Source organism: Penicillium lagena (assembly GCF_028827675.1).
Source record: "Penicillium lagena strain IBT 129212 chromosome Unknown utg000008l_segment0_segment0, whole genome shotgun sequence".
NCBI classification, from domain to species: Eukaryota; Fungi; Ascomycota; class Eurotiomycetes; order Eurotiales; family Aspergillaceae; genus Penicillium; species Penicillium lagena.
The window spans coordinates 1,352,950-1,368,077 of record NW_026623229.1 but is presented as its reverse complement, the minus strand read 5'-3'; the positions used below and the strand labels follow the sequence as shown (position 1 = coordinate 1,368,077).

General features: G+C 54.4%; 7 protein-coding genes across 7 annotated transcripts; 5 read left to right on the top strand and 2 right to left on the bottom strand.

Moving 5' to 3' along the window:
- Positions 1 to 391: 391 nt before the first annotated feature.
- Positions 392 to 3,476, top strand: N7510_011136 (uncharacterized protein; the record flags this gene model as incomplete). Its single annotated transcript, XM_056983061.1, has 2 exons — positions 392 to 415; positions 477 to 3,476. 2 exons carry the CDS (start codon positions 392 to 394, stop codon positions 3,474 to 3,476), a joined length of 3,024 nt encoding a protein of 1,007 aa, XP_056828555.1.
- A 182-nt stretch (positions 3,477 to 3,658) lies between these two features.
- On the top strand, positions 3,659 to 4,696 carry N7510_011135 (putative mitochondrial methylglutaconyl-CoA hydratase (Auh); the record flags this gene model as incomplete). The annotated part of the gene is made up of 2 exons (XM_056983060.1): positions 3,659 to 4,023; positions 4,102 to 4,696. The coding sequence occupies 2 exons, from the start codon at positions 3,659 to 3,661 to the stop codon at positions 4,694 to 4,696; spliced, it is 960 nt and encodes a 319-aa protein (XP_056828554.1).
- Positions 4,697 to 5,159: 463 nt separating this feature from the next.
- On the bottom strand, positions 5,160 to 5,456 carry N7510_011134 (uncharacterized protein; the record flags this gene model as incomplete). Its single annotated transcript, XM_056983059.1, has 1 exon — positions 5,160 to 5,456. The coding sequence occupies one exon, from the start codon at positions 5,454 to 5,456 to the stop codon at positions 5,160 to 5,162; it is 297 nt and encodes a 98-aa protein (XP_056828553.1).
- A 270-nt stretch (positions 5,457 to 5,726) lies between these two features.
- On the top strand, positions 5,727 to 11,134 carry N7510_011133 (uncharacterized protein; the record flags this gene model as incomplete). Its single annotated transcript, XM_056983058.1, has 3 exons — positions 5,727 to 6,035; positions 6,128 to 6,758; positions 7,569 to 11,134. 3 exons carry the CDS (start codon positions 5,727 to 5,729, stop codon positions 11,132 to 11,134), a joined length of 4,506 nt encoding a protein of 1,501 aa, XP_056828552.1.
- Positions 11,135 to 12,286: 1,152 nt separating this feature from the next.
- On the top strand, positions 12,287 to 12,759 carry N7510_011132 (uncharacterized protein; the record flags this gene model as incomplete). The annotated part of the gene is made up of 2 exons (XM_056983057.1): positions 12,287 to 12,479; positions 12,542 to 12,759. The coding sequence occupies 2 exons, from the start codon at positions 12,287 to 12,289 to the stop codon at positions 12,757 to 12,759; spliced, it is 411 nt and encodes a 136-aa protein (XP_056828551.1).
- Positions 12,760 to 12,873: 114 nt separating this feature from the next.
- N7510_011131 (putative FHA domain protein SNIP1) lies at positions 12,874 to 13,809 on the bottom strand (the record flags this gene model as incomplete). The annotated part of the gene is made up of 1 exon (XM_056983056.1): positions 12,874 to 13,809. One exon carries the CDS (start codon positions 13,807 to 13,809, stop codon positions 12,874 to 12,876), a length of 936 nt encoding a protein of 311 aa, XP_056828550.1.
- A 270-nt stretch (positions 13,810 to 14,079) lies between these two features.
- On the top strand, positions 14,080 to 14,868 carry N7510_011130 (J domain-containing protein; the record flags this gene model as incomplete). The annotated part of the gene is made up of 1 exon (XM_056983055.1): positions 14,080 to 14,868. One exon carries the CDS (start codon positions 14,080 to 14,082, stop codon positions 14,866 to 14,868), a length of 789 nt encoding a protein of 262 aa, XP_056828549.1.
- Positions 14,869 to 15,128: the final 260 nt, after the last annotated feature.

Sequence of the window (15,128 nt, the reverse complement as noted above, 5' to 3'; positions counted from 1 at the left end):
AAGGGTGTATCAAGAAAAATGTCGCGCGGACAGGATCAAGGAATCGGAATCCAAGGGCAGCAGGTAAACACCCACGAGTTGGATGTGGCTGTTTTGCCTGAAGGGCGAGAAAGATACAGTTCTGCGTGAGACGCTCAGACTGCGCGATCCCCCAAAGCGCAACCCGTGACGATCGGTCACGTGAGAGCCGCGCGACTTGGTTGGTGAATAATGTTACGGGAGAAAAAAGTTGTCCGGCTTCGACCACTTCCCATCTCTCGACTACTGTTGGCTCCGCTCTGGGCCTGTGGCGCTGGAACTGCCTGATCCATGACAACCTTCATGGATGTTATCAGTCCGGAGCCCTGCCCGAAGCCTTTCGGAGATATCCTCTCTGAAACCGGCGCATTGGATGAACCGCCGTCGCTGGCGACAGGTACTTCATACTGGACTAAATGGACGAATTGATGCTAATGAATGCTTTTGTATTATTCTAGGCGCAACATCGCGATGAGCCCAGGCCATCCCTCTATATGTGTGGTGGCTTGCACCCAAATACCATACCAAGCATCCGACATCTGTGCCAGTCCACCACCTTCGCTGGTCCATCCCAATTGCCTGCAGCCATATCATATCCGGAGAAACGGACGGAATGGGAATTGCGATCAAATTTGTTAAGTCGCCTCGGATCGAATATGTCCTTGGAGAACGCGCGCGCAATTGTGGAACAAGCCGAAGCCTCGAAGCACGACACCTCTGTTGATGAGGCTGAAACACCACACGTCGATGAAATTCCCACACAAACCAGGAAATCCAGGCGAATTGATTACATTGACCGAGCTCTGCGGAACACCGGACACCCACTAGGTGGAAGCATTCGACCAAAGCGGCTTTCTCATGACAAGAAAACGCACCAGGCTCCAAAGTTGGAACTCGATGATCCACAGGTGATGTCCTTGCAAACAATTCTTGCCGACTACATTCAAAAAGTGGATCCGTTGATTACCCGTGGCGCCGACACCGACACAGCAGATGACCTGAATGCCGCGCTCCAGGATGTCTTCGGTGATGTGCCCTACGATTATCTTAGGTCCATGGGCTATGGCGCCTCCGATGTGGTGACTTGGGCCTGGATTCTAAAGAGTCGGGACGCTCACGAGGCTACTTGGCGACTATTCACCTTGGAGGCGGATTGCAGAAGCCGAACAGACACTGATGCACACGTGATTCCTTCTTTTATACCGCTTTTTCTCTTGAAGGGAAAGTATCTGGGGCGCCAAACGTTTCGTTTACTCCTGATTTATTCTCTTCATCTCATGAGTGGATTACAGCTTCCACTTGTACAAACGCAAGTGACCAGAGCCCACTTCGACAAAGCCTCGCTACCTGATACCTTCCATCCCAAGATTGACACAGTGACCTTCATGGATTTGGCCGTTAGTCTGATGTTCCACGCTCGGCAAGTGTGGCCAGAGGCGCTTGTCACCATTGCCCGGGCATCGGTCCTTGTCTTGACATCTTCGGACCAAGCAGCACAATACACTGATGCTGGAAGATGCGACAGATTCAACTTTATCCTTGGGCTGTTGGCAAAGCCAATCAAAAAAGGCCCTTATCGATTCTTTTCGATTCAGCAACGAGCGCAGTTCGAGATTCTCAAGGCCATGGCTACACATGAACCGGTTATACCAGTAATACGACAAGGCTACCGAGCCCTCATTGCAGTTCAGCTGACCCACAAGAAGACGGTGGAGGAACGTCAGTCTGCCGAGCTCAAGGCTCCCTCATGGCCACCCTGGAAGGAAGAGAAGCTGGGAATCGATTCACAGCGGGGAAATGACGGACGATCCAGCCGTGCGATGCTCGTCATCGCGCAAATGAGAGAAGCAGGCTACTGCCCTGGTCACCTGGAAAATATATCCGCAGTTTTGGCCGGTTGGGATACAGATGGCAGCCCGACCGTGCAAACTCGATCCTTGATGCGACCACCAACGCGGAGCTTACATCGCGCAATTGAAAATGATCCGCAGCATCCATGGATTTGGATGGCTCGAATCCGCGCCACAAGGACTGTGCGCGAAGCGTGGGCTTGCTTTTTGACCTTTCAAGATAATGGCTTTCCCCCTAGCGAGGATGTTTACGCTGCCATGGCTGAAAAGTTGATCTATCGGAGAAAGACCATTGAACGGAAATTTGACGACACAGCTCATGCCCTACCGGGAGATGGTCGCGAGGTTTATCCAGAGCCAGCTTCTGCGCGTGACATTATCTACGTCCGCACGGAGCCACCCACACTGGACGAGCTTCTTGAGGATATGCTTTCAAAGGGGCTTCGTCCCTCTCGGAAATTTTTGGCTCTTCTATTAAGCACGGCACCCAGTTTCCACTCGGGATTACATTACCTGAACTGCAGCGCGATTGGCCAATCACAGAAGGAGGTGTTGACAACGGTATGGAGGAAATCATCCCTGTACAAAAGGCAGGACCTCAGGTCTTTCCATGAAATCCCGGATTATCTTTTCGGGGCGTTCATCGGCTTCCTGTGCCGGCATACGCCGTTTGGTGATGTTAACTCGCCATATCGGGCTTCCTCCATTGGCGACCTTTTCCCAATTCTTTTTCCCGACTTCCGATTATCCCATTCGACCCAGAGTCTGTTCGATTACAACAACCGTCATCTCCCACACGCCTTGCCTCATGCGATCGAATTGACCAAGTTGCGAGCCCACGCGTGCACGCCGGCCTGGTTGCATATTCTCACCGTGCTGTCCCGCAAACGCACCCACAGACCTCGTCGGAAGATCAAACGCAGTGTTCAGTGGATTCTCGCCTGGCATGAGGCACTCGAGGTCTTGGAGTTGATGCAGAAGCATTCCGCGCAACCTGACACCGAGGCGCTGCATTGTATGTGCCTGCTGTTTACCAAGGCTGTCGCCGCAGGTCTCAATTCACCTCATGATGCCAAGCAGGGGTTGAGGATTGTCCGCAGAACCCTACCTCCACAGGCCAGTGCTGACTTCGACGACATGGTTCAGACTGGCGTCCGCACTTTGAAGGACCATTTCGACCACCTGATTTCCTCATCCCCCAAATCTCCTGAGGCGGCGGAACAGAGTATTTTCACAGCGGACCGTGTCCAGTCGTCACTGACCGTGCCGCCCATACTACAGGTTCCCACGCCCGCCGCACTACATGCCTTTGTTCGGGCTCTGGGGACTGCGGGGGACGATGATGGCCTGTTGAATCTGTTGCTGTGGATGAGTCGGTCCGCAGATATTCTCAACGAAACCACCGATGCCTATATGAGCGGAGATATCAAGATGCACCGCGTCCTAGTGGCCATTCGGGCGTTCCTAGAAAAAGACGACGATCGGGTAGCGTCGGCCTCGGCCTCGGCCGTGCAAGAAGCATACGACATCATCAGCCAGACGCCGGACTGGACGTGGCCGAGTGACTGGGAAGTGCAGGAATACCGGACCCCGTTGGATTGTATATAGTAATCGTGTGTCTGAGTGGTAGCTAGCATGTACATATTATACCCTATGTTTTATTTTTAAATTTCGGCCATCCTCGGCTTTCCGAGTCCGTCCTTTCCCCACACCCCCGAGCTCCCCACGGCTCGCCGAACTTCAATTCTTCACCTCCGTGCTCACTCACTACTCACATTGTCATTGACACCATGGCGACGACAATGTCACCTCGACTCGTCTGCCTCTCCTCCGTCCGCAACCTCTCTCGCCCAGCAGTGGTTCCCTCGCGGGTGTTCATCTCGCGCTTCAGCACCAGCTCCGACGACGACGTCATCAAAACCCAGCATATCCCAGCCCCGGGCTCAGGGCATGTGCGTGTGCTGCAGCTAAACCGGCCCAAGGCCCGCAATGCGATCTCGCGTCAGCTGCTCGAGGCCCTCTCGAAGCAGGTGAACGAGATCGCCACCGAAGAGGGCAATGGGCCGACCCGGGCTCTGGTCGTGGCCAGCAATGTAGACGCCGCGTTCTGCGCCGGGGCCGACCTGAAGGAGCGCGCGCATATGTCTCAAGCAGAGTGCGTATTCCCGTCACTCTGCAATTGAGAAACCACCACCGTTTTCATTTACTCACCTACATGGCCCTCCATTTACAGGACCGAAGCATTCCTCGAGAAACTCCGCGCCACGTTCAGCGCCCTCGCCGCTCTCCAGGTACCCACAATCTCCGCCATATCCTCAATGGCCCTGGGCGGCGGTCTAGAGCTAGCGCTATGCACGCACCTCCGCGTCTTCGGCTCCTCCAGCACCGTCGGGCTCCCCGAAACCCGACTGGCCATTATCCCCGGTGCAGGAGGCACCTACCGGCTTCCCTCGCTGATCGGGATCAACCGGGCACGCGACATGATCCTCACAGGCCGACGGGTGTCCGGACCGGAGTCGTACTTCATGGGTCTCTGTGACCGGCTCGTGGAGGTGTTGCCGGAGGAGGCGGCTCAGGAGGGCGTGGCGCGCGAGAAGGTGCTGCGCGAGAGCATCAAGTTGGCTCAGGATATTTGTGAGGGGGGGCCCATTGCTATCAAGCAGGCGCTCAAGGCGGTGCAGGGGTTTATGCTTGGCGAGGTGTCGGAGAATAGGGCTTATGAGGGCGTGATTCAGACCGAGGACCGCTATGAGGCGCTGCGAGCTTTTGCTGAGAAGAGGAAGCCTGCCTTCCGGGGGAATAAATTGGTGGCCTGCCTCGTGAGATAGATTACTGTTATTGAATTTTCTTCTCCGAAGCTCATGCGGCTCGAGAAATCGGATGATCCCGAGGACTCTAACATTGTAAATCGTGGAATTCAGCGCCTATGCACTGTGTGTGTAAGTGGGCTGAAGGGTTTACCAAAAAGAGACAGAGAACAAAACCAACTAAGGAATGAAGAGTCAATAGATCACACAATAGGCCGAAACGATCAACCCTGGGACCGTCGAGCAGTCAATACCACCATCCGCCACACAAGACTATTGAACGGGGAGTCAACCGACCATGCCCTAATCGGACGGCGCAGAACCATAGGCAGGCAGAAGCAAGAAACGAGAAGGATCACCCCGGATGGGTATGAACTATGGAATCAGTGATCTCATCGGGTGACAGCGATCTGGGTCCTCGGTCCACGGATAGCTCCACCTTGGGTACCTGGACCCTGGAGATCTTGTTGCCCTACTCCTACTCTCATTCACTCGAGTCGAGATGGGAGCTGGCAGGTGGAAGCATTATGGCATCGCTCCTGAGATGTGTGCCCGGGTGAATCCATCCATACTCGGTTGCCTCGTTGACTTCCGACACCGCCACTCTGAACGCCAGCCACGATCCGATCAGGCCCTGGGGGAAATCTCCGTCAGCCGACATGATCACTTTCTTCACGGGGGCTGCATTAGACCCACGGGTGATCGCCTCTAGCTCCTGGTCTCTCTCCCCGACGGTGCACTTCTGCCTAGGATGATTCCCTGCTGGTCTTCTCTCTTCCATCGTTGATCTCCTACTCGGCTCCTGTCTTCCCGATCGGGGCACTATAGTTGCCTTGTCCCCCTCCACTCGGTTTCGTCCCTGCATCTTTCCCCTGGTGGCACTCCTGACCCACCCCCACCAGTCACGGCCCGGGCGATCCATCCACCCCAGTCATCTGCTCCGGTCAGGGGAACACGCCGGGCCACTTATAAACCGCCTCTCGTCCCTCCAACCACAGCGAGCCACATCATTCCCTTCTTCCCACAATGGCGGGCGCATAATCGTTTCGCAATGCCCGACTCGTCCGCCATCAAGCCTTTTGGCTTGACCCAGATCTACCTCCCCCGCGGCGACCCTCAGGTCGATATCGTCTTCGTCCATGGCCTGAATGGGAACCCCCACGACTCCTGGACGAGCCACAAGCAGACGGGCTGCTTCTGGCCCCTCGACCTTCTCCCAGACATCCTCGCCCCCGTGCGCCCGCGCATCCTCACATATGGCTACAATGCGAACGTCACGGCGTTTACGGATGGTGCATCGCGGGATACGATCGTCAGTCATGCAGAGACGTTGGCTTCCTCCTTGGCCGCCAACCGAAGCGTAAGTAGTCACGATCACTCCATCATCCTTTTGATCTCAACCGGGCTGGGATGAAGCATCAGACGGAACCTTCGAGCTGACCTAGTCTCTAGTTGCGCAACTGCACCGAACGCCCTATCATCTTCGTCTGTCACTCGCTAGGTGGACTGGTCGTCAAGCGCGCCCTGATTTACAGCTTCAACCTCCGAAGCGTCAGAACAGAGCACCTACGATCTATTTACGTATCCACCTTCGGCATCCTCTTCCTCGGTACCCCACACAATGGATCCGATATCGCCAAATGGGGCCTCCTGCTGCACAACATCTGCAGCGCGGTCCTGCCCAAGAAGTTCATGGAATCATCCCCCCAGCTGGTCCAGGCGCTGCGCACCAACAACGAGACCCTCCAACACATCAACAGTCTCTTTGCCGACCTCATGCCTCGCTTCCATATCTATTTCTTCCACGAAACACGCTCAACAGATCTGCGTGGCACTCGGGACGTGATTGTGGACGAAGCGTCAGCGGCGCCCTACATCGAAGGCGTGGAGCGCATGGGCATCGAGGCTGATCACAGCCACATGTGCAAATTTGAGGATGAGAATGCGCCGGGCTATGAGGCTGTGGCGGAAGCTCTGATGCGCTACTCTCGTCAGGCCCCCAGTGTGGTTGCTGATCGCTGGGTGGAAGAGAAGAAGACACGGGCTCTGGAGCACGCGGCTACAGCTAGGGAAATATTTCCAGGTAAGTGAGGACTTTGGAGGTTCATAGCATCTATTCCCCCCCCCTTCCTGAGCCACCAGACCGCCTCCTACCTTACTTGGTAGGTAATTCTTTGGTGCCGTGCTGACGATTACAGAAAGAACAGATGACCCATTGAGGCAGAGCATGCCTGATTTGAGGTCGACAGGCGGTAGGGATTCCCACCTTCTCCCTTCGCCAGGCGAGTCGGTTACCTTGAGGGATTACGAGATCGAGGAGCCTCCTGCTTGATGTTAATGCCTTTTTTTTTCTTTGCTGGCCAGCGTTTGTTAGTTGACATCGTCGTTTCCGATTCCCTACCATGACCACGGTACTTCCTGAACAGTCCGATGGTCTTGACTCATGCCCGTTGAATATGCTACCCACGTGTCTGTGCTTTTCTTTCGTCAAATTCTGCTAGCCTGCTTGTCCTGTGGCTTCCTCTTTTTGTTGGGAGACGATGGCTCTTTCTGAACATACCTTCTATAGGACTGGGGAGGCTGGACTTTCGGTCAAGCAGGTGGACGGTCAAGACGGTCCTTTGACAGTCATCGGCAGCCTCGGTCTCTCCAAGGAACTGATCGTTTGACGGTCATTGGCTGTCCTTTTCCTAGCCAATGTGGGCACAATTGACCCATATGCTTCAGCCTCCCCTCGCTCCCATGGAAGGTACGAGACTGAGTTGATTGCTTCCGTTCTTTGTACCTAGTTTGCTATTGCTGGTGGGAAGGCTCCTATCTCGTGTCCTCCAATTTAGCTGATATCTTTATCCTGACCAAACCACTCCCAGTCAGTCGCTGACTTATTCCCTAGGTCACTCCGTGGCCACTGTGCCGCCTCCCCCGGCTAGTGAAGGCCATTATTCCCCAGTCCAAGACATGGACAATGGTGGTTCCCTCTCTTTCCCCACGATTCCGCACGAGGAACCGTCCTTGTTCATCGTCCCTCCCGGATTTCATCCCAACGCGACTTTTTTCGGCATGAAGAAAGAACTGGACGTACTTCATCAGCGCCTGTACTTGGCCAAGTCGCGCGCGAAACGGACCAAAGCGGTTTTGATCTCCGGTGTCCCGGGCTCTGGCAAGACGCATCTAGCGCGAGAGTACGTCTTCAATCAGCGACATTGCTTCCCAGGAGGAATCTTCTGGATAGACTCCAAAACCCGCGAGTCGGCGTACAAGTGTTTCTGGGAGATTGCACAGGTCGCCATGCTGATCGACCCCGAGGAGGCCCGAGATCCGGAGTACAGAGAGTCCAAGAGCTATGTGAATGCTGTACGAAGCTGGCTCCAAACACGCGAGCATTGGCTTTTGGTCTTTGATGGCCTCACCTTTGATATTGATGACGACCTCAATGACTTCAAACAGCTCTTGCCGTGGAAGGAAAAATGCAGCATCATTTACACATCGGTCGACATGACGCTACGAAAGAAGCAGCGCCTCTTTGAGCCATATTGCCTACAGATCTCCAAGCTGAAGGTTGAAGATGCCTGCCACCTTCTCTTCAAGGATCTTGGAATCAAGCGGCCAACCGCAGAGCAGGAGTCCAAAGCTAAAGATTTGGTCAATCACTACGAGTGTCTACCACTGGCCATCCATGCCATCGGCCATCGTCTGAATGCGACGGGCAAGCCGATCGAGAAGTTCCGCATCAAATCTCAAGTGACCGACAAGAAGCTTGCCGAGCCGTTTCTGAGCATTATGAATGATCTGTATCGGCTGCAGTTCGTACAAGCCTTGAATTTGATCAATCTTCTCTCATTCCTTGGCCACCAGGTACCTGTTGGAATGCTCAATTTCGGTCGACCCGCAATGGCAACGTCAAATGTGGACATCTTGACTAAAGCTCAGACCGGCGAGGATGCTGACCTCGACACCACGTTGGGAACTCTTATACATTATGGGCTGATCGAGCGGACGACGGATCTGGACCCGTTGTCTTCGCAAACTACATCCATACATCAATCGATACGGTACTCAGGTACGGAATACTCAAACGGGAATACTTCGAATGGTGACGATACAGCCAAACCTACCGTTCAGGAGGTATCTGAATCCTTCACTGAGAGCAGCCAAGAGGGCTTTTTCTCCATCTACCGAGGTGATTCGGCGGTGGACGTCGTCAAGATTCACAGTGTGGTACAAGGGTTTTGCCGAGATGAGCTCCGAATCAAGGATGAGGAGTATAAGGGAGGTATGAACAAGAATGATCCTGGCTTCTACGATTCCTGGTTGATTGTTACTGCCCGTTTCCTGTGTAAATCCTATGAAGGTGCCAAGGAAAAGATGGCTCACTACCACGACTGCGGCCTTGTGCGAGACTATCGCGAGTACGAAACTCACGCCTCCCGTCTGACTGAGCTATTCCCCAAGAAGTCACCTGGGGCTTCGTACCCGCCGGTCCTTCGTGAGGCGCGGGAGAATTTGCGGCAACTTGTGAAGAGCATCAGCAACGAGATTGATGTCAACTCTCCCAGTTCCTCACATCAGGCAGTCAGGAACCAAAGGTCGGTCTTTGACCGGTCGAGCAGCTCTTCATCGTCGATCCCCGACTCTTCGTCAGCAGACGAGGGGCTATCCCGCAAATCGACCTTTAACTGGAATGAGCTGGGTTCGCCTCGCGCGGAGTCTCCAGAGGAGATGGCGGTGCCGCCTCCGCGTTTTAGGCTGGAGCTGTTCCCGCCGCATATCTTCAGGCAGGCAGGTTACGAATCAGAAGATGGGTACGAAACGGACCAAGAGACCAAGCCGCCGCCAAAAATCTCCCCGTCGCTTTCACAAGCCAGCCAGACCACCGAACGGGCCAAACAGTCTCCGTCATCTTCGAGCCCTCCTGTTCCATTGGACGAAGGTGAATGGAAAGTCATTAAGCGGCATGAAAGGGCTAGGACTTTCAAGGAAAGGCAGCAGGAAAGGCAACAGGAAAGACATCAGGAAAGACAGCCGAGGCGACGAGCCAGAGATCCTCGACGACCTCGAGGCACCAAACTTGTGACTCCACTGGTCAAAGTTTCTTCTGTCCATGGACGAGGATCATCAAGTCGCACGCCGGTTCTCAGTGAAAATGGAGGTAACTCTACAGTTTTGGCTTCTGCAGCGGAACAGGCACTAGATGCTGTTCGCCGTCGGTTGAGTAGCTCTCAGCTGACTTCCGATACCCCGGGATCAAGCGCGACGACCCCCAAACCGGTACAGAAAGAGAACACACCCACTTATGCGACTGTGGCTGCTCGGCGTATGTTGGAAGGTGAGCTACTGGTACGACGACCGGCATCAGTGCCTGCAGCTCATGGGCTGCAGACGCAGCCTGGACTACAGATGCAACCATCTGCAGAGTCTCTGAATAGCAACCCATTTGCATCTCCGCTGTCCCACGAGGTGACCTCTTACGAGTTGGAGGGGCATGATGGAGCGATGGACCGGTCGACCTACAGTGAGCCAGGCTATTACGACCTCCACAAGTACCCCCTGGCCGGCTTGGACTTGCACACTGCACCGGGATCAAGACTTAATTCCCGCCGTGGATCGCTCGCGCCCGTTGAAGCTATTCGAGATTTGTCCGCCAGCGTACCATCTCTTCTTCCATATCCACCACCACTTCCATACGAAGAGGACATTGCTGTCAGTATGCCGACTCACAGGAGACAACTTCAACAACTCCAACAAGTCCCCATGTCCGGTGCCTCTTCTGCGACGACAATCGTTCCTATCCCGCACCCGTCCGCTATCATGCCTGGCGCGGCACCTCTCTCCACTTCTTCCAACTCTATCGGCAATATTCCTGAACGACCTGCACCCGAGCCACTCGCCCGAGCTGGCTCTGGATACTCACACCAGTCCTGGGCCACCGAGCCAGTCAGATACCCACCTCGCTTCTCACCGCAGCCGTCGTCCTTTGGAGTCTCCAGCGACTCGATACCCTCTACTGCCTCCTCAGCACCCCAGCACCAACTTCTCTCCGGAACCGGCGGCTGGGCCGCCGAATATCCACTGGTAGGAGGGAGCGCTTTGCAATCAGACATTGCCTTCCCTACCCACCAACCGCCACTAATTCCCCGACTGGGCTCAGTGGACGAGCGACTGAAGAGCGTTGACCTGGGCTGGAACCCTGACATGGAACCCGCGCAGCTGCTGCAGTTCGGCGGACACCGCGTCGACGTCCGTGATGCACGCCATAGACTGATGGAACAAGGCCGTCTGCAGACTCCGCGCCATGCCCCCACCTATCGACTCTATCATCCCAATCTGTCTGGTCCTCTGGTCCAGAGTGGTGAACATCTTCATGCCCCTGCACCTGCGCTGGAAGTGCATGGCAGGCGCGCTCGCAGTGGCAGTTCTCCTCCGCGTCCAGATTATGAGGGTCTGGGTGTGCGCTTCTAGGACCTGTCTCTCTTTCTTTCTTGTTTCTTGATTATCCTTGTTGGGTATACACCTGCGACTATACCCCCTGTCCCCCCCTTCTCCCCCTTCTCTCTTTCATGTTTCCAATTGGTTGACACTTTTGCATTTGCATTTGTTCTTTTGCCTTGCCTTGCCTTATGTTGCTTTGCTCTGAAATTTGCATGGAAATGATTCATGGAGTTACCTCCATCCCAGGCGAACATCGCCGTGGATTCTCACATTTAGATAGAAGTGTCCAGAGAAGAAAGAAGTTGTATGTTGTTGAAAGATGAGGTTCATGTCGTGTGGAGCGGAGCTCGTTCGAAATGGTTTTACAGTGTGGTCCGGATGGGGTCTAGAATGTTATGTTATGGAGCGGTGCTTAGGCTAGGGGGTTCATAGTGAGGTATAGGGACGGGGTCCGGATGGGATGCGGATTGGATCCGCGTTGGTACGTTGAATTAGGAGGAAATCGGTTGAGCGCAAACAATCACAGTGAAGTATTCCGATGGGGCTTGGGTTTATATGCATGGGCGGTGCATTGCATTGCATTGAGGATCATGTTGGCGTTGCAGGGCCTTTTTCTTCATCACTAATTATTTGTTCTCTCTTATTGTTCTTTTCGGTTGTTCGACGAATGAGTATACTCTTGGAGATGCTTGCATCGGTGGTATACTACTCTGGTGATGTTTTGTAGAACAAAAGCAAACTGAAAAGTAGAGTTGATAATAGTAATGATTATTATGCAAGTGAGCACTAATTAATGAAATAACAACTTCAAAACGAAGCCCTAGCAACAAGTTCAGTTAGGAGCTGATGTCCTCACTACATCAAACCCTAATAAAAGCATCGCCTTCACAAAAAGAAAATCCACTATGCCCAAAACCTGCTTCCTAAAATCTAGCCTGGATCAAGAAACCTGCCCAAAAACTAGGTTCTCTCAGATATGTGGACCCCGGACTAAGCGCGAATCGACGTAAGAAATGCGCTGCTGATGACGTCAACAAGACAAGGAAGAATGATCCTCAGATTAGATTTACTATAAAACCAGACATTTAAGCAATGATAGCTTTTGAAGATTTCAATTTAAACATTACAACCAAGAGTGCCATTCCTCTAAGTATTTAACAATACCAACCATAACAATCCAACATGTCGGCTGTACGCTTCGCTCTGATGAAATCCCGTGTGGCAATGCCCGCGCCCACGTCGGCTTTCCTGGCTACTCGGACCATTTCATCCACTGCTATGAGGAGCAAGGGCCCTGTCGAGGCGACCAAAGATACTCTCAAGAAGGCGGATCGGACTGTGTCTGATGCGGCAGTCAAGGGTCTGAATAAAGGCGGTAGGTCTTCAAGTCCATAACAACCATAGACGGACAGTGTGCTGACAGCTTCACTAATCCAGAGGAGGCGCGCGACAAACTCAAGAACGCCGTTGGTGCGACCACCCAAGAGGCCAAGACCAAGTCACAGGAAATGAAGGGCGAGGCGGCCGAGTATGCCGGACACGGCAAAGGAAAGGCAGCGGAGGCGATGGGCGAGGCCAAGGGAAAAACGGAGGAGGTGCTAGGCGAGGCCAAGGGGAAAGCGCACGAAGCTGCAGGGAAGGTCAAGGGGGCGTAGCGACCTAGCTAGGTCGAATGGATGTGTGTTCCCGGACAAGTTTGTGTACATTTCTTGAGTTTGTAATATGCAAGCCGTGTATTGTCGTTCGTCAATCTCTATCCCGCAGACAGTTCAGCTCGGAGGCAGCATCATCACGTACTCGCGCGAGCTCAGACCAAACCGTAGCACGTCCTTATCCATGACCTCCACATAGCGGCCCGCCGGGATAGGTTCCCCATTGACGCTCGACCCATTCGCACTCTCTAGATCGATAAGATACGGCTTGACCTTGCCGATACGGTCCCCGAATTCATTCCGTTTCTCGACAAACCGGAACTGCAGCGCGGCATGCTGCTTCGAGCAGCTGGGGTGGTCCAGCGGAAAATCAACGATTACGCGCTCCCGCCCGATCAGCCAGCAGCTGCGCTCTCCCAGCTCCACCATCTCCAATAGATCTTCGCCCTTGAACACATAGAGTCGCCAGGCCTCTTTTGGAGGGGGCTTGCGAGCCTCTGGAGGTTCGTGATACTTCAGGACAACTCCCTGGCCGCCCTGGACCTGCACCGTGTTGCTTTCAGCCGCGAGCCGGCCGGTGTTGCTGAAATTGGGCTTTTGTATTTCGGGGGCTGGTGGTGCGTCCGAGGCCCCGTCTGTTGCGGTGAATGCGTCAGATTGTGAGGGCAATGGGCCACGTCGTTGGAGAGGTTGTGGTGGCGGCGGACTGCGTGATCGTCGAGGAGAACGCGAGCGTGGACTGCGAGGTCTCTTTGATGGCCGTTCCTCATCGTCGTGCTCGCGTCTGTCGCGGTGACGGTGGCTGCGGTGTCTATGTCTTCGCTCGTCTGTAGAGCCGTCCTTGTGTTCTCGCCGGTGACGGTCCCGCTCCCTGCGTGGACTGCGGGACGAGCGTCGCCGAGAGCTGTCTCGACGGGAGCTCCGGCGGTCGTCCTCTCGATGGCGGGAGCTCTTGTGGTGGTCGTCCTTGCGGGGAACTCGTCGCCGATCGCGGTCTCGATCTGGGGAGTCGGACAGTGAGCGCTGGTCACGGGCGTCGCGTGATGAGGCCATTGTTTCCTGGTGAAAAACAGCAGTTGGAATTGAAGCACTTGGGGAAATTTATCTGCCGCACACGTGACCCTCTCATGACTTTGGCGGGGGTCCTCGCTATCTCTCTCTTTCTCTTCCGTCAGCACACATCACTTCTTGTCCCAGAGAAGCCCGGGCTCTCTGGATCAAAACCATGTGGCTATGTTCAAGAAATCCAATATACTCTGTTGCGGGGGGTTGCAGTTACTGAACTCTCTAACCTCGGCCGTGTCACCCTCTTGCCTCCCTGGAATGAGACGCAGGAAGTATGCTACTACGTCAGACTTCCCGAGCAGAGAGTACTCATGGCCGACCGCTACATCATTTACTCCATACGACGTGTTCAATCTGCAGCGCGATGCCTCATACTCGAAGAACCGATACTATGACTTGGTCAAGATCTACCATCCGGACCGATCCTGCAACGACCCTCTCTCGAGGGAGCTGACCCCTGAAGTCAGACTGCAACGATATCGAATTATCGTTGCAGCCCACGAAATTCTCTCCGATCCTAGCAAACGAGCCGCCTACGACCTGCACGGTACGGGCTGGGTCCACGGGCCGAAAAGATACAACACAGTCGCCGAAGCGACGGCAGAGTGGGGACCGTACGGATCGACAATCTACGCCAACGCGACATGGGAGGACTGGGAGCGTTGGCGTAATCGTGATCAGGGCCCGCAGCGGCATCTTGTCGACCACCGTACCTTCACCCGGCTCGTCGTCCTGCTTCTCTTGTTCGGGGGTGCTGTGAATGCGTCGTGGATCGGGCATGTGAACAATGGCTATGAGCAGCGGCTTCAGGAGGTCAATGAGCAGTCTACGCGTCTCCTGATCGGCCGCCGGCACAACACCGTTCACCAGATGGACTCGAACGATGCTCGTGTCCAGGGCTTCTTGATGCGACGGGATCCCTCGGGCTCGGGGCTCCAGGATGGGGAGCAGTCTATATACCAGAAGGAACTCACCCCTCGTAGCGCTGGCCCGGCTGGTCCGGAGCAAGCGCAGAGGGTCGATGCGGAGAAATCGGACTCTACATAAATTCCGGAGTCGGTTGCATGGGAATGAGTTTGGATGGCGTTTCTGTGAAAAGATGGGATTTCTATAGTTGGCGTCGGCGAGTGCAGTACATACCGCACCGTGTGGATATACTCTACTTTGTAAAAACGTAGAAATAAGACCCATCAATCAGTCAATAAGGCGTTTGTTGTGTAACCCTATGAGAGCTCCACATATGCATCGCCAGGCGGACCTCGGCAAGTGACGCCATGGCCCTGACCCATATCCGGTTTGCGCGTGGG